This window comes from Coregonus lavaretus (assembly GCF_964263955.1).
Source record: "Coregonus lavaretus genome assembly, chromosome: 19".
In the NCBI taxonomy this organism is placed as follows: Eukaryota; Metazoa; Chordata; class Actinopteri; order Salmoniformes; family Salmonidae; genus Coregonus; species Coregonus lavaretus.
The window spans coordinates 10,713,145-10,731,914 of NC_140006.1; the positions used below are offsets into that span (position 1 = coordinate 10,713,145).

An 18,770-nucleotide genomic window follows, 5' to 3' on the forward strand; every position below is an offset into this window, starting at 1 on the left:
TGTCTGGAATCGAGTGCCTTGTTCCAATACTTTAGAAATGCACCCTTCCTTCTTCCCTTCCTTGTAGTAAATTCTCACGGATTATTCCTGATAGATGAAAGTACTACAGTAGCACCAATACCGTCATGTCAGCTCAGTAGTTAGTCACTTCAAGGAAGGTAGGTACTAGGAAGGAACTACTGTAGGAAGGATGCATTTTTTGAAGTAAGCCAACAGGGCCCTGAACTATATTGCATATCAATGGCCCTAAGCCAGGCAATGGTCACGTTCCACTGCTTAGACGTTGCATGCATCAACCAATGGTTGCGTGTGGTAAACTGATAGGTAAAATACCTATCCAGGCGTTGTAAGATCTGGCAACGTCTAAGCAGTGGAACGTGACCATTATGTGAAGCCATTATACAATATTTGCTAAGTGTAGCCATGCTGCAGAACACTGTTACAGCATGCTGATTAGTAAACCAATCAACAGGGCTTAATTATGAGCTTAACCATGGAGCCAATCATAGCTCTGCTCCCCTAGGAGCCTTGTCCTAAAGGAGGAAATGGAGGAAGAATTTGGTCGTAGGCAGCAGCCTCTGGAAACGTGGCCATGTAACACTTCTCACCTTGCTGAATGCACCCTCGTTTTCACTATGCATATTTTATCGCCTTTTCAAAGATGGTACCTGATGTTGTACTGTTGATTCTTTATGTGCATAGTAGGAAGATGGAGGGTGTATTTGATGTGTTCTTTGTAGCCCAGCCTAAATATTCCCCTAACTGCTAGCCCTAGACTTACACCTAAGGTCACTGAAGGGATCATGGGAACATTTAAATGTTATTTCAGACCAAGCAATGTGTCGATAAAGGTTAAAGTATGTTCTAGTGTGTGTAGGCACCCCACCCCACCCAAGTAATGTCCTTATCAGTCCTGCTGGTGAGACTCATCTGTACCTCCCCTCTCCTCTCTACTGCTGCAGCCCTATCAGACTAAACTCATTATGACCCATTTAGAGCTGCCTTATCTTTCTGTGTGTGTGTGTTTGGAGGAGGGAAATGAGAGAAAGAAGAAAGGGGTGGGGAAAAGAACAAAAATAGAGAGAAGGAGACCACCCTGGCCTGGTGTGATCCACACCGTCATCTGATTGGCTTGCTGAGAAGAATAGGAAGTGGAGGAGGATCGAGAAGTATAATGGATTTTTACTGTGTACCTCTCACTAAACCTTTTCCTGTGAATGACTGAAATGTTTATTGCTACTCTATGAATATGTTATAACCAGTCCCCATTTACATTTTATGTTTGAGTCATTTAGCAGACTTACAATTAGCAGACTTACATTTAGCAGACTTACAATTAGTGCATTCATCTTAAGATAGCTAGGTGAGACAACAACACATCACAATTGTATCATGTACACTTTCCCTCCACAAAGTATTTATTAGCAAAGTCAATGTTAGCGGGAAAAGAGAAATGCCTTTTTTTGGGGGGGGTTTATCTCACAGCGTCCCTGAGGGTTTCAGATGTTCTCGAAAGATGGGCAGGGACTACGCTGTCCTATCTTCAGTGGGAAGCTCGTTCCACCATTGGGGTGCCAGGACAGAGAAGAGCTTGGACTGGGCTAAGCGGGAGCTGCACTCCCATAGAGGTGGTGGAACAAAGTGCTCGGGTTGGGATGTAGGGTTTGAGCATAGCCTGAATATAAAGAGGTGCAGTTCCCCTTTCTGCTCTGTAGGTAAGCACCGGGGTCTTGAAGATGATGCAAGCTTCGACTGGAAGCTAGTGAAGAGTGCGGAGGAGCGGGGTGACATGGGAGAGCTTAGGAAGGTTGAACACCAGGCGGACTGCAGTATTCTGGATAACTAACAGGGGTTTGATGGCACAAGCGGGGAGCCCAGCCAACAGAGAGTTGCAGTAGTCTATACGGGAGTTGACAACTGCCTGGATTAGAACCTGCGCCGCTTCCTGTGTGAGGAAAGGTCATACTCTATGGATGTTGTAGAGCATGAACCTGCAGGAGCGAGTCACTGCTTTGATGTTTGCAGAGAATGACAGGGTCTTGTCCAGGGTCACACCAAGGTTCTTTGCACTCTGGGAGGGAGCCACTGTGTAGTTGTCAACCATGGTGGAGAGGTCTTGGAGTGGGAAAGCCTTTACCGGGAGGAAGAGCAACTCCGTTTTGTTTGAGTTTGAGCTTGTGGTGGTGGGCTGACATCCAAGCTGAGATGTCTGCCAGGCACGCAGAGATGTGTGTCGCCACCTGGGTGTCAGAAGGGGGGAAGGAGAAAACTGATGTCAGTGTGATGTCAGTGTGAAATAAAAGGTAGCTGAGGTTTTAGCTTGAGGTTGACCTTAACCACAGACCTGGGACCAGATGACCCTAACCCCAATTTGAACCTAAACCATAGATGGTTGAAAGAATACCTGACCTTGTGTCAGTGGTTATAGCTGCAACTTCAAATTCTCACACAACAATGATGAATGTTGACACTGCCTGTTTTACACTGCTTCCAGGTCAGTCCCACCAGAACACCCCACAGCAGAATCTGCTCAACCAGCCTTCCATTCTGTCACTCTCTGGGATTCCTCAGATCTCGTTGGATCTCTTCCAAGATCAATTTTTCTTTTTCATTTTTGGAACTCTGCCTTTTATGTAAATGAATCCAGAGCGTCATACTATACCAGGAAGTGGAATTGAGGCAGGCAGCCTCTGCAGAGCGAGAGACACTGTCTTGCAGCTCAGACTGGACCAAGCATCTCACAGACAGCGTCACTGTGAAAAGGTAAGAGACCTGCGGCAGGGAGACTTGGAACACGATAACTCATGATAACCTAATTGACCCCCAGGGAAACTTAGTTCAGCATCGCTGCATGGATGATTGAGACAAGTTCAGTGATTGCAGACAACCTCTGAATGTCATTGACAGACTGTGTGCGATCAGCGACAGTGATTATGAAGGCTGGCTGTGTGTGTGTGTGTGTGTGTGTGTGTGTGTGTGTATGTGCATCCTTTCATGCAGGTCCCATTGATACTGTAACAGAAGAGCAAGGTCTCAATGTACAAGGTAAAATATCAGGTTATATATGAAGAGTTTTGTTCCAAAACGTGATATATCAATTTTGTTTTAAATGTTGGTCAATTGACATTAATTTATAACACATCTTGTGAAAGAGATAGAGCTATTATTTTTGCATCTTAGTGAAAAGACAGACATGATTTTGTTTGAAATATATTGCAAGGCTATTTTATTTTAAAGAGACAAATAATCATGTTTCTTTTGGACAAAACGCCATATATCCACCCCAAACAACAGAACTCCAATAAAAAAAAGTATCCTGATTGGGTTTTAAACCGTTACATGTAATAAAGTATCGATACTTAAATAAATATTGAAATAATCCTATATTGTGCAAATATCACATAGCCTATGTATTGTATCCAGAGGGAACAGTTTATACAATGTGTGTTTTCTTTATGGACATTTAAGCAGCTTTTTGAACGATTTTATGGGGGTTTTACAGTTTTTTGTAGTATAAATCAAGGGAAGCTTTTTGAGTTTGATTATATAACCTACACTTTAGGGAAGGATTTAAGGAATAATAAGGATATTGAAAGTCTGTCACAATTCATTTGCTGGTAAAGGATGGATTGATTCTTGAGTGACACAGCCCGCTGTTTGCAGCCTCCATATGTTTGCAGCCAGAATAGCCCGTTATTGTTTCCCGTCGCTGGATCTTGGCTCTCTCCTGTACATTCGCTTTTTTAGAAGGTTTCCTCTTTAGGCCAACAGGAACAGATATCACAGGCTCCAAACTGTCGAAGGGATCCATAACCGAAAGTTCCACGACACGAGTTAAAAGCTAACGTAACGCTAGGTAGCCAGCGTGCGAACAGCTGAGTGACAGCTGTCTTTCACAGTATCTGGCTGACTACGCCAGGGGTTAGCCAAAATGAATAAGATAAGGTTCTGATTACGTTCCTAAGTGTGGAAAAATATTTAGACAAACCTAATTTACGAATGAACAGACAAATATAATTAACATAAATGACCCATTTTTGCGGCAGCGCAAAAACCATATGGAACGTCCCATCCATCTGAACGGTGGATATAGCCAAAGCCATATATTTACAGTGAGGGAAAAAAGTATTTGATCCCCTGCTGATTTTGTACGTTTGCCCACTGACAAAGAAATGATCAGTCTATAATTTTAATGGTAGGTTTATTTGAACAGTGAGAGACAGAATAACAACAAAAATTTTTTTTGAAAAAAAGTATTTGACCCCCTCTCAATCAGCTCATGCAAAGGAATGTATTTTTTGTAATTGCAGTTGCAGGCTTGTGGGAGGAGCTATAGGAGGATGAGCTCATTGTAATGGCTGGAATGGAATTTATGGAATGTAAATGTGTTTGATACCATTCCATTTATTCCATTCTAGCCATTACAATGAGCCCGTCCTCCTATAGCCCCTCCCACCGGCCTCCTCTGGTCAGTTGAGTTTAATCAAAAATCACAGCACATTCACTCGTAATGGCCGCCAGTCCACCCATTATATCATCATTGACTTGAATGGGGATGCCCGTTCTATTGCTTCAAAGCTGTATCTTTGAAGATAATCTTTAATGAAAACCCAAATAGTTAGATTCAAGGACATGCTTATAAAAGGTGCATTTCGATAGTTGCGGCCTCCTCCCCTTATCTCTTGATTCCCATGCCCTGGTATGGAAACATGCGATAGGGGAAAGGGATGGATGCCTATTGGGAAGTTGCTGTTGCTGTGGGAGTTCACCGGCTCATCAGCGCAGATTAGTTGAGGTAAAGGAAAAACACTAGTATCACTTTGAGATCTCTTTCAATGTATTCCACCTGTATGGACACTAGAGGGCGCTACACACCTATTTTACATCTTCTCATTGAAAAGACCCTCAAAAAAAGTATATAATTGGTTCATTACGACGTTTTAATTGAGCTTTTGAATGCTGTGAGTCATTGACCCTAAAGGAATCCAAATTATGATTTTAGCTGATAGCTTGTTGAATATTTTGGGAGTTTGATTGATTAGAATTTCATTGTAGGTTAATTGAATAAGGCTTAAGGTTTACAGTACGTTTAGCCGGATGTGACTTAATCACAGAGCAATTGCCATCAAATTGTTATTAGACGTGATAAAAGAGAAACGATCTTGAAGCGATGCTAACATGATCTCTGAAAGTGAGCACAGTCACAGATACCTGCTCTTGTATAGTTTGCAAAGAAGTCATGTCCACCCTTCCTCTCTCTCCTTTCTCTCTGCACTCTCTCTCTGCCCCTCTCCTCTGTCCCTGATTGGTTTTCTCTAAAGATAATTGGAGGCACAATTTGAGATGCCCATGGACAAGAATGCGACCATGAAAAAGAAGGCTGCGGGCGGAAGCGGCTGTAGCCACATCAGCGCGCCTAAAGTTGCCGCGTCCAATTGTAGGAGCAGCAACAGCGGCAATTGTGTTGACTCGGTCCCCGCTGCTGCTGCTGCTGCCAGCCAGAGCGCCCCAAGTGTGAAGCAGCTCGGCGTGGCCAGCAACGCCGTCATGGACGAGGTGGAGGACGTTGAGGAGGAGTCCAAGTTTCAGCATCCGCGGCTGCGCCGAGCTGGTGGGAGCAGCAGCGGCGGCGGTGGTGGAGGCGGTGGCGGTAGTATCAGGATGAAGAACTTCACGCCAGGAGGGGGAGACGCGGCCACGGCTACCAGAAATAACTCTACCAACAACGAGCCCAGCCTACTGCAAGTAGAGGACGCGCCTGCTGCCACTGAGCCCACTGTAGCATCCAAAGTGACTGATACCACAACCTGTCCGGGAGATGCTGCCGTGCGCGGCGAGACCAACAGAGCGGCAGGGGAGGAGGCGTCTGGAGCAGCGGTCACGGTAGAGGTTTTAAAAGCGGCAGCAGGTGATGGTTGCAACAGCACCGCTCCAATTTCAAGAATGAAATGCAACAAAAACGGAGAATGCAGGAGGGACTCCGGCACCGGGAGCCTGCGCTCGATCATCTCCAACAAGACTGCCGGGGCGGGGAGGGCCGAGGACGGGGGAACCCTTAGGCGCGGTGCCTGTAACTCAGCCAGGGCCAGCATGGATGGCTCCACGACAGGCTCCATCACGCAGGGCCACGGGGAAGGGAGCGCAAACCCCGGCATCACCCCGGTTTCCACCGGCGTCCCCGAGAAAAAGGACTCCAGGGTGTCCTTCTCCAACGCGCCGAGCAGGAAAGCCTCCTCATCGCTGCACGGCTCGACCCAGACCCAGACGAACCAGCAGCCTAGGAACTCTGTCACCTTCCAGAAGCCCGAGGAGGGACCCCAGATCCAGACCGATGATGCCGAGCCCTGCGGAAGCACCTTCATGCAGCGACAATTCAGTGCCATGCTGCAACCTGGAGTTAACAAATTCTCCTTACGTATGTTTGGGAGTCAAAAGGCGGTGGAGAGGGAGCAAGAGCGGGTTAAATCAGCGGGCAATTGGATTATCCACCCCTACAGTGATTTCAGGTAAGGGTTAAGTGCTGCCATTGGTTTCTATGAGTGTGCATGTTGGCGATGCCATGGATGGCCTTTGTTTGGCCCCATAGCACCATCAACAAGTTACAATGAGAATCCAGGGGCCCAGAAGTAGAATGCCTATTGTCAATGTGCATTGTGCAACACAGTCTATTGTCATTAGTTGTTATAAGCCAGACATAATAACCCATTTTGACCCACCTGTTCTGGCTGGTATTTTAGACTATACATTTCGATTACATTTTATTGAATGAAAACCATCTATATAGTGATTTTCATTAAACAATGGGCCATTGACAAAGACAGTTTTTTTAGTAGTGCTTTTTAGAATATTTCAAAGACAACCTGTGCGCAAAGCTTGTGGCAAGGTATAGGCTTTATGAAAAGCGATTATATCGTGTCCTTTCAAGGTTGTAAACAACAGTCGTCTGTTGAATGTCTGGGATAACCAACCAAGCCTTGCTTTTGTATCAATTCGTGAACTCACTCGTATCGATCTCATTCAGAATAATAGGCAAATCTTAACACAAAATTATTAATTCATGCCAATTACTAGGCTATTTACCGTGGGGCTAGATTAAAATATGGTTTGTTTCGAGTCGATCGTAGCGTAGTAGCCGGCTGTGCGCTAGATCCTTGACTGATAGGACTGCCGGGGTGTGTGATGCACTCAGTAATGGAATGTCACCTTGAGCCAAGTGTGCTAAAACCTCAAGCATGCTCACTCGAGACATATCCGCCTCTATGACTCCCCGGATCATGCATTTTAATAATGACGGGTTCGCTTTGCCTTTTATCACCGTTTTATCAGCGATAAGGAGAATCGACATCTCATGTCTTTTGACATACATATGTGGGTCCTCTCGCCTTTGAGAGGGTCATGTTAATTATGCGAAATGGGCCCATTTTATACATGATCATGGAATTACGTCTTTGTGCCACTGAAGTTCGTGATAGACTCCCGAGTGGCGCAGCGGTCTAAGGCACTGCATCTCAGTGCTAGAGGCGTCACTACAGGCCCTGGTTCGATTCCAGGCTGTATTACAATCCGGCGGTGATTGGGAGTCCCATAGGGCGTTAGCATCGCGTCGTACGGGTTTGGCCGGGGTAGGCCGTCATTGTAAATAAGAATGTGTACTTAACTGACTTGCCTAGTTAAATAAAGGTTAAAAAAAATAGACAACTGGGAGCGTTCTTCCCTCGTTTCAGCACCACTCGCGAGTGGACAGCTCCCGCCTAACCCAGAGTGGAGCCGGCAGCTACTTTCGATTCACAAATCACACATCGTGTTGTTTTTGTTCATCTCATGTTTACGACTCTGATCAAATTATGTTGATTCAGTACAATACTTTATTGATACGTATCCAATATGTATAATTTGACCGTATAGTTTCGAAGAGAGTTATACAACACAATAATTACAAGTCTCTCATAGGAGTAGGCATGCCATAGTTCTCACAAATATAGGCACTTACAGGGTTATCAAATATGTTATTGTTGTGGTGTAAACTGTGGAGCTGTGCTCATTATCTCTTGGTACACGGTTAAGACCTAGTGCGTCATTCGCAGTGTAATGACTCAGCGTTGCACCTGCAGTGAGCCCTCTCTGACTGCGTGGCCATGAACACTCTTATCAATTAACACTAGCCTACTATCCCTGTACCTCTGACTGTCATCATCAGCAGCACCCAACCGTGTAACCTGCGCTTTAAGCCTTGGCTCATTGCATTTTACTGAACTAGCTTGGCTACAATAATGGTACCAATTCACTTAAGCTATTTTCTTTAGCCATGCAGTTTATACAAATATGCATAAACATGCCATTAAGGCATATGCTGCTACTGTTGTTGATGGTAAGAAAAACAACATAGGCCTGTGTTTACTACGATAACAATAGGCTAATATAATCTGTGCAGGCCAATCAAGTTCTTCCATACTGATCTCAACAAACCATTTCTGTATGGACCTCGCATTGTGCACGAGGGCATTGTCATGCTGAAACAGGAAAGGGCCTTCCCCAAACTGTTGTCACAAGGTTGGAAGCACAGAATCGTCTAGAAAGTCATTGTATGGTATAGTGTTAAGATTTCCCTTCACTGGAACTAAGGGGCTCATCCCGAACCATGAAAAACAGCCCCAGATCATTATTCCTCCTCCACCAAACTTTACAGTTGGCACTATGTATTTGGGCAGGTAGCGTTCTCCTGGCATCCGCCAAACCCAGATTTGTCTGTCGGACTGCCAGATGGTGAAGCGTGATTCATCACTCCAGAGAACGTGTTTCCACTGCTCCAGAGTCCAATGGCGGTGAATTTTTCACCACTCCAGCCGATGCTTGGCATTGGGCATGATCTTAGGCTTGTGGGCGGCTGCTCGGCCATGGAAACCCATTTCATGAAGCTCCCGACCAACAGTTATTGTGCTGACGTTGCTTCCAGAGGCAGTTTGGAACTCGGTAGTGAGTGTTGCAACCGAGGACAGACAATTTTTACGCGCTACACGCTTCAGCACTCGGCGGTCCCGTTCTGTAAGCTTGTGTGGCCTACCACTTCGTGGATGAGCCGTTGTTGCTCCTAGACGTCTCCACTTCACAATAACATCACTTACAGTTGACTGGGGCAGCTCTAGCAGGGCAGAAATTTGAAGAACTGAATTGTTGGAAAGGTGGCATTCTATAATGGTGCCAAGATGAAAGTCAATGAGCTCTTCAGTGAGGCCAATCTACTGCAAATGTTTGTCTATGGAGATTGCATGGCGGTGTGCTCGATTTTATACACCTGTCAGCAACGGGTGTGGCTGAAATAGTCAAATCCACTAATTTGAAGGGGTGTCCACATACTTTTGTTTATATGGTGTATTTTCTACACTGGAGGTGTACTAAAACAATGATTTACAACAATAATGCTCATTCTCATTCATCAATCATTCATTTTCATCTACCTTCAGGTTATGCTCAAACCCTATGCCCCAACCCGAGCACTCCGTTCTGCCACCTCTGGTCTCTCCGCTGTCCCACCCCCATAGGGGGTCAGCTCCCGCTCAGCCCAGTCCAAGCTCTTCTCTGTCCTGGCACCCCAATGGTGGAACGAGCTTCCCACTGAAGCTAGGACAGCAGATTCCCTGCCCATCTTCCGAAAACAACTGAAACCCTACCTCTTCAAAGAGTATCTTAAATAAGACATCTCAGTCTTATCCGCCACCCTATAAAAACATAATTAAAATACAATTGCACTTATCTTTTCTTACTAGTACTGACTTTGCTGATAAGTTCTGTATTGAGGAAAAATGTACTTACTACGACTGTGATATGTTGCTGTCTCACCTAGCTATCTTAAGATGACTGCACTTACTGTAAGTCGCTTTGGATAAAAGTGTCTGCTAAATGACTAAAATGTCAAATGCAAATCAATATTAATTAGCTTAACATAATCCTTCATCCTAACATATTGTAGGTCTTTAGTTACACTCCCACCAGTTAGGTTTAGAAAGTCTCCAGTGCCTATCAGTTTCCCTTAGTGACCCTCTCTTGCCTCTATCACTCTGCTTTTGTCCCCGATTCCATCCCTTTCCTCTCCCTCTCACTTTTACCTTTCCCTCCTCCACACACACACACACACACACACACACACACACACACACACACACACACACACACACACACACACACACACACACACACACACACACACACACACACAAACTCTCCCCTCTCTCTCTCTCGCTCCCTTTCTCTCTCTCCAGGTTCTACTGGGATTTCACAATGCTTCTCTTCATGGTGGGTAACCTGATCATCATCCCGGTGGGCATCACCTTCTTCAACGACGGGACAACCACCCCCTGGATCATCTTCAACGTCATCTCCGACACCTTCTTCCTCATGGACCTGGTCCTCAACTTCCGCACGGGCATCATCATCGAGGAGAATTCCGACATCATCCTGGACCCCAAGACCATCAAGAAGACGTACCTGAAGACCTGGTTCATTGTGGACTTTGTCTCCTCCATCCCCGTGGATTATATCTTCCTGATCGTGGAGAAGGGGATCGACTCTGAGATGTATAAGACGGCCAGGGCCTTGAGGATCGTACGCTTCACTAAGATCCTTAGCCTACTGAGGCTGCTGAGGTTGTCCCGGCTCATCCGTTACATCCACCAGTGGGAAGAGGTAGGGACCACACTCCACACAGCCCCCCCCCCCGAAACGCTACATTGCATCTATTCATCACTTTTCACAATAGGTCTCAAAGAACTTGTAAGGGGGAAACTCAAACTCGCCTCTTCAACTATTTATTGTCATGACGATAGGATAAAGGATGATAACTATAGTATACACATAGCTCCATTCACTCGGTCTCCTGGAGCTTGTAAGATGGGAACTCATCTTATCCACTACTAATGTGTAGTACCCACTCACAGCATCATGGCTACATACTACATGGTTTAGGATAGTCACTATAGAAAGCTATGCTAGAAAGCTACATGGCTATGCTAGACAAGTACAAGTATTGTCAGAGAGAAGGTACATTGGGGAGGTAGGACAGCAGTGTATAGAAGCAATTTACAGAAGATGACATAGGCTCACAGCAGCATCACTACATTTCCCATGACAAAAATGATAATGGATGGATAATTTTTTACCACACTTTCCACTGTAGGTCTAAAGTACTTTACTCTAGATGTAAAGTGTTTTTACATTATACAGTGGTCAACTCACCTCATCACACTACTAATGTGTAGTTACCCTTGGGAGAAAGTAGGCTAACATCCCTACATGACCCATGGTTCAGGGTAGTCACTAGATGGCCAGGCTAGAGAGGACAAGTGGCTATTGTCATGGAGGAAGTAGTCTAAGAGCCAGGATCGCGCTAATGCTGATGATAGTAATGAAAGTGGGTAGTGGATTTTAGGTAGTGATTTTGGGTAGTGAGGGTTAGTGAATTGTGGGTAGTGAGTTGGGTAGTGAGGGGTAGTGAATTGGGTAGTGAGGGGTAGTGAATTGTGTGACAGGTTGTCCAGACAATTTGTCTAGGTGGAAAATCATAGCTAAGTATTAAATATTTGACCGGCCCACCGCACTGTTCTGTACCCAGGAACTCTTGGTCCCCCATCCATTTGGACTTCTGCATAGATTAATATCAAAGCAGACTTTGGTCTAAGTGCTGTCAGATCACTGAGTTCCTTCTAAGACCTTTAGTTGTTGGCTGACAACCAATAAGCTGTGAGTCAGACGATCAGTCTGGACCCAGCCCTGCCTGTGTTTGTTCCCAGTCGTTTGTCGAGGGCCAGGAGGTTTACTTTGCTGTTCTCGACCTGTCTCCCTGCGAAAAATGTGTGATGTTGTTGGCAGGAGGGTTTAAACTTTGAAACACCCTTTGCATCCTAATCAGCATCAGTGTCATCGCCGTCTCCCCGTTTGACCCGGATGGGTGGTAATATGACACACCGGAGGGGGTGCTCACTGTGGTTATATGTCTGGCTAATTGTTATTATTATTATTATAATTCAGTTAGGCTTGTGTTCCTCGTAGGGTAGCCTTTAAATGTGTCTCCATTCATTTTCTGTCTCTTTGTTAGCTTCGGAAGGGACTTGATTGGTTGGTTTGTCCTTCGGCCATTATATCTAGTTTTTCGTTAATCTACAATATACCTCTGCTCTATTCGTTTTTGTGTTCTCTTGGAGGGGCCTTTGTGTTTGGTTGACTCCCTGGTCCGTCTGTCTATCCCTCATCTCACATCGATGCCACAAGAGGTCCGATGGTGATAATGGGATCACTCAACTTTTCTCTTATGGAAGTATTGGCAGGCCAGGCGTCTGGCGCTAGCTGGCATTTTGCAGTGGTGCGGATGGTGGATGCACTGGGCCCTGTGTGTGCCCCTTACCGTTGGATAATTGGATTTCTGAAGACATGATGCGACAAATACACAGAGCGGTGCACAATGGTTAGAGGAGGAAACTTGGCATGCATGGAAGATGACAGACAGACAAATATACAGAAGTCAGATGGACGGATGGAGCAGTTGGCAGATCCTGAATGACAGGCAGATATATCCATCAGATGCCATATTTGAATACTTCCGAAATGCATCCTTCCTTTTGCTAATTAATCACAGATCTGTATGTAGTTGGATAACTGAGTTTAAGATCTCTCCACCCTTTTGCTCTTATTCATAACTTCTAACAAGGAAGCATAGAAGGAATGAAGGAAAAATGCTTGTTTTTAGTGTTTGTACAGGAATGAAGGAATAAAAGAAGGAAGGATGCATGCTTTGAGTGTTTGAACAAGGCCATAGAGTGGAGTTTGGAGAGGAAGTGTTGACAGTGCCTCTCCACTATTTAGGGTTGAATGGTGTGCTCTTAACTTACACTGTACTCTCTACTAATGGGAATTGCCATGGCGACATAGCTCTTTGTGCTGTGGTAATAGCAGTTTGCTTTTGTTGTTGTTATTCACTCTTCCAATTGATTATGTGAGTGTTCATTGTTTTACACACCAAAACAAAATGTTGTTTGGAAGACTAGAGGGCTTCAGTGAATAAGTCCTTCTAGTGATTACATTTTCACACAAAAATACAGAGAATATGCCTCATTGTTTTCTATTACTGCTTCCCTTTGGTTATCTGTTTTCAGATTTCTCATAAGTCAGTAAGAACCTTGATACTGTCCATGGTGCTGATTAGAGGCATACAGTTTGCCAGTCAGTTACATGTTGGCACCAAACGTTCCATTAAAGTAACATTCTAATCTGCATTCTCTGTAGAATGTAATTGTCTTGGTACCTTTGGTGCTAACATGCTGCTCATTCGGATTCTATATCTTAAACCGAGTTAGCAGAACTCTGGATACTGTGGCTCTGGCACTGCATTCTAAGAAATAAGGGTACAGTATTGTTCCCTGGGGTACAAAGATCAAAATACACATAATTTACCTTCAGAGATACACATATGATCTCACATGGTACTATACGGTACCTTTTAGGGTAAATGTGCGGATAATCTAGTGTAATGGTACATTTTTATACCCAATATTTTGAAAATAAAGGTACAATCATCACATTCCCGCTCTCAACGTACGGTGAAGGTACATTTCTGTTTCCCAGGGTACAGACATATTTTGTGGACCCTCAACTCTCGATGGTACTAATCTGTACCTTTACTTAGCAAAAAAGCAATGTATTGAAGAAGGTACATATTTGTACCCACCAAAAAGTACAATTATGTTTTTGCCACTTAAAAGGAACTAACGGCTTTGTCACTGTGGTGGCACCCTAAAAGGCCAATTGGTACCATAATCATTATCATTCTGATATTTTCCAGCATGCTCCCCTGCAGGTAGATTTTTTAGAATTGTTTTAAATATCTGTGTTTATGCATTTACATTGATTGATTGATTAATCTTATGCTACACAAAGATAAATAACAGACATTTTTCTAAACTAAACTAATCCAATCAATTAGTTAGATTTTTTGCACCCTTTACTGAAATTGTTGTTCCAGTTTAAATGCCTTAGGTAGTCTCCTCACAATGTTCCTAACCCTGGCAGTCATTCTGAATGCAGGTTGCAGGTGAATAAAAAGTCAAACTGTTGGATAGCCTAACTCTGTCTGGATTCCAATAGGAATTACACATCACTTTGCATGCCAGTATAATGTGACATGCAGGTAGGGTTGCAAAATCCTGATAACTTTCCCAATATTCCCAGGTTTTCCAGAAATCCCGGTTATAAGATTCCTGGAAATGGGAAGGAACGATGATTGATGTTTTGTATCTGGCTGTAACAAATGTCTGCTTTGTCCCTGCTGTGTCTGATGGCCGACTGATGGGAAGCTGTCTTTCCTCTTTCATTAATCATGCTTGGTACGGTCCAAGGGAACAGCAGGCAACATGGTGCTGCTGACTGGAGTCTTCTTCTTTAATCCTGCTTCTAGGACTTGTCATCTTGATCACTAGAGAAATTTGCATTAAACAGGAAATCTCAAATTAAACAGGAAATCTTTAAGAATTCTGTGACTGTGATTCTGTCTCTTTCTTTCTTTCTCGCTCTCTCTTTCTCTTTCTCTCTCTCTCTCTCTCTCTCTCTCTCTCTCTCTCTCTCTCTCTCTCTCTCTCTCTCTTCTTCTCTCTCTCTCTCTCTCTCTCTCTCTCTCTCTCTCTCTCTCTCTCTCTCTCTCTCTCTCTCTCTCTCTCTCTCTCTCTCTCTCTCTCTCTCTTTCTCTCTCTGCTTCTCTATCTCTCTCTCTTGCACAGGCACACATTCACACACGCATGCACACACAGACACAGACACACACACACACACACACACACTCTCTCTCTCTCTCTCTCATCCTTTCTCTCCACTTGAACTCATTCTCTGTCTCTATCTCTGTTTCAGATCTTCCATATGACCTATGACCTGGCCAGTGCGGTGATGCGTATCTTCAACCTGATTGGTATGATGCTGCTGCTGTGTCACTGGGATGGCTGTCTACAGTTCCTGGTTCCCATGCTGCAGGACTTCCCCTCAGACTGCTGGGTCTCCCTCAACAAGATGGTGGTATGTGTTTGATTAATGACATCGTTTACATTCATAAGTAAAACCAACAAGTAGAGAGGCCATAGGAAACATCAGTCATAAGCCATTCATTAATCAATTCTTATTCATGAATCAATAAGAATAGTCTCCCACACTTACACAATACACATATCAGTGGTATTTAGTAACCACAGAGGCATTTCATAAGATAGGCTCAACACTCGCTCGCTTTAATACAGATACTGTTGTTGATTTATCGATTGCCCAAAAGACCTTCATCATATTGCTCTTGATGAAAGCTTCCTAATGAAGGCTTATTGGGAAAACACATCAATGTGTTTTAACTAGAAATCAATCCAATGATTAGTTATATTGATGGTTCTTTGAACTGTCTCCTGTTAGAACAGTCAGCCAGTGAACCAGACACAGCCATCAGAGCCATCTAAGAATGAGCGAGGGAAAGCTGTGAAAAAGAAAAGGAGAACAAGACATGATTTGCACACCTCCGCATCCCTCCCTCTCTCCCTCCCTCCCTCTCTTTCTCGCACCGGGGTGGGGCGATGACAGGAAAGATTAAAGGGGTGAAAGGGAGGAATGGGAATGTGTCCGGGCAGCTGGCTCCTTTGTTCCTGTCTCTCTTCTCTGGGAGATAAAAGCCCACTGTTTATACACTCTTAGAAAAAAGGTTTCCAAAAGGGGTTTTCAGCTGTCCCCATAGGAGAACCCTTTTTGGTTCCAGGTAGAACCATTTTTGGTTCCAAGTAGAACCCTCTGTGGAAAGGGATTTACATGGAACTCAAAAGGCTTCTACCAGGAACCAAAAGGGTTCCACCTGGAACCAAAAAGGGTTCAAAGGGTTCTCCTATCGGGACAGCCAAAGAACAGTTTTAGGTTATATAGAACCTTTTTTTCCAAGAGTGTAGGTCCATCCGTCAGTCCAGCCTTTTACAGGCCCATGAAAAATTGCCCCGTTTCCCAGGCCCTAGCCACGAGGCACAGCTCTAAATGGGGTTTTAAACGGATTGGGTTCTGCTCCCCTGCCGTCATTGGGCCTGTAAATCTCGTACATTTTCTGTTAGTCAACATTTTTCCTGCAGAGAAGATGTTAAAGTGTGTTCCTTTTTATCAATGTACAGAACTAATACCCCATCAAATGAATCCCCCGGTGGGCCTTAAGCAATGAGAGGAGAACATTTGTGTTTTCCTTTCATCTTAGTTGTGAAGGAACGAATCCCTCTTGGTTTGTGATGTTTGATTGAATTATGCTAGACTGTTATCTGTGCTGTGTTTTAATCTGTTTGATGTTTAAAATCAGGTCAGTTGATTAAGAAAGGTGAATACGACTTTGGCTCTGCTTCCCAATCTTACAACCTTGGGAAGTATTGCAGGCTTGTTTGAGAATGTGATGAGAACAGTGGGGATCATGTGGATCGGCCAGGACACTCTCTCTAATGAAAGGTTCGGAACATCACATCTCCACCTCTCAGGAGCGTTATTGTCAGTTCCCATAAGTGGGATGTCAGACTGTAATATACCTCCATGACATTCTCTGACAGATACTTCATGCCATTCCTATGACACCCCAATACAGGCATTCTGTCTGGCCAACTCAAAGTAAAAACTCAGAGTTTATCCTTCTATGATAGACACCTAGGGGACCTGAGGACTGTATTGTATACTGTATAAACTCCCACACGACAATCTCTCCCAACCTGACAGCTAGCCTAGCTCTGGCAGGCCGTTGACTTCCTCCTCCTCCTCCTCCTCCTACTCCCCCACCTTATATAATCAAGGCCAGGATCTCTCCAGAGGGCCATCACTCTGCAGCGAGCAGCCCAGGTTGGCAGGATGCAGTGTCCCCCGAGGCCACCGGAGACCTCCCCCCTATTGAGTGGCTGGCAACTTGTAACATTAGCCACTGTGTAGCAGCCAGGACATCCATCATCACTACTAGACCTACACACGCTAAAGTACAGGCCAGTGGAGGTGTCAGGAGGGTCCACTGGCAGTAACTCATGGAGGGCGAGGTGAGGCGGATGGGGGCGAGGGCGGGTGGGTTGTAACCCTTTTGAAGGCGAATAATTCAGTCATAGAGCCGTATAATTCCAAAATACACTATCTAGAACCTAAAAGGGTTCTTCGGCTGTCCCCATAAGAGAACAATAGCAATTACCGAGGCAATTAAGCATCGATTCATTGAACATTTTAAATAGACGGATGTTACAACCACCAGGGAACGATGATCAATTCTAGTCCGTTCTATCAATTTTAATTATATGTTGGGAGGGATTGTGGATTAACAGAGAGAGAGAGAGTTAGTTTTTCCTGAGCAGAGAGAAGAGCCATGCGTCACAGGAGTGAAGGGGCTAAATGGGTAATGATAACGGCAGCAGGAGCAAACAAACAGAGTCAGGCTTTCAGAACTGTAATTATTGGTGTTGACTAAACGCTACCATAAAGAACAGACGTGCTTCATTGAGACGACTGGGCAAGATATACAGAGACTCGTGTACCTTTAGAGAAACTGCTTCATTGAGACAACAGTCTCTGTCACAGGAGACTGGTGAAGGGAGGAATACTCATAATGGCTGGAATGGATTAATGGAATGGCATCAAACACATGGAAACCATATGTTTGATACATTTCCATTTATTCCATACCAGCCATTACAATGAGCCCGTCCTCTGATTTAAAGTAACACCAGCCACCACTGCCCTCTATTTGTGCGTTACTGCATATACAATAACTAGTCTATCCCACTGGGCAAAAACTGGTTGAATCAATGTTGTTTCCACATAATTGCAGTATCAGGGTGGGCTAAAGTGAATTTAGAGTTAACACTACATAATTAACTGCGATCAGACCCCCAACATGTACTGAGTGGAAACAGTCGTTTGAAATCAGTGAATGGATTAGACATAATGAGTTTGTTTTCACTGTCTGAAAGAGACAAAGGAAGAGATCATATCTAGCCCCATTAGCTGGTCTGTTGTAGCCATGTGACAGTGCAATCAGCTGAATCAGATTTGTAGTACTAGGACAAAAAACAAAACGTGCACCCCATGGGGTCCCCAGGACCGAGTTTGGGAAACGCTGGTCTAGGGGGTCGGCATAGGCAATGACTCAAAGGTAAAGGCACAGGAGCGCAGTGCAAACAAAGAGGCTTTTATTAAGAAAAGGCCAATTAAATCCTGCCTCCTTCAGAGCTCTACAGCAGGGTTCTTCAATTCCGGTCCTGGAGGGCCGAAACGCCTCTGTTTTTCATCCTCTCCTTCTAATCAGGGGCTAATTCAGACCTGGGACACCAGGTGAGTGCAATTAACTACCAGGTAGAAATAAAAAACAGAAGTGTTTCGGCCCTCCAGGACCGGAATTGAAGAACCCTGCTCTACAGCGTCAGATTTTAAACATAGAAAACAAAACAAAGTCAACAGAACTAACCAAAAGCTTAAACGCTGCAAATCATATCGGTCCTAGCAATACCTCACGTGACATGTGCTCTCCCCCAAAACGAGCGCTGCACACATATAAGTCTTTAGGCTGTCAATTAGAGGGCTGCCACACCCTCATTAGGGGAACCGTGCTCAGCTGCAGCTTGTTCCCCTAGCTAGCGTTCCTCGTGCTGGCTAGGCTTAGCCCTGCTGCTCCACAGCAGTCAATTAGAGGGCTGCCATTCTCGTTAAGGGAACAGCGCTCAGCTGGAGCTTGTTCCCCTAGCCCTGCTGCACCACAAGCCAATTCA

The 18,770-nt window shown here is 44.7% G+C and overlaps 1 protein-coding gene across 1 annotated transcript in view; it reads left to right on the top strand.

Annotated features, from left to right (window-relative positions):
- Nucleotides 1–5,343: 5,343 nt before the first annotated feature.
- Nucleotides 5,344–18,770, top strand: part of LOC311147019 (uncharacterized protein) — a gene marked incomplete at both ends in the record, with an annotated part of 50,684 nt that continues 37,257 nt past the window's right edge. The window contains 3 exons of the mRNA XM_084183627.1: nucleotides 5,344–6,506; nucleotides 10,257–10,680; nucleotides 14,887–15,048. Of these exons, the coding sequence (XP_084039753.1) occupies nucleotides 5,344–6,506; nucleotides 10,257–10,680; nucleotides 14,887–15,048 (1,749 nt within the window). The remainder of the gene's footprint in view (nucleotides 6,507–10,256; nucleotides 10,681–14,886; nucleotides 15,049–18,770) is intronic.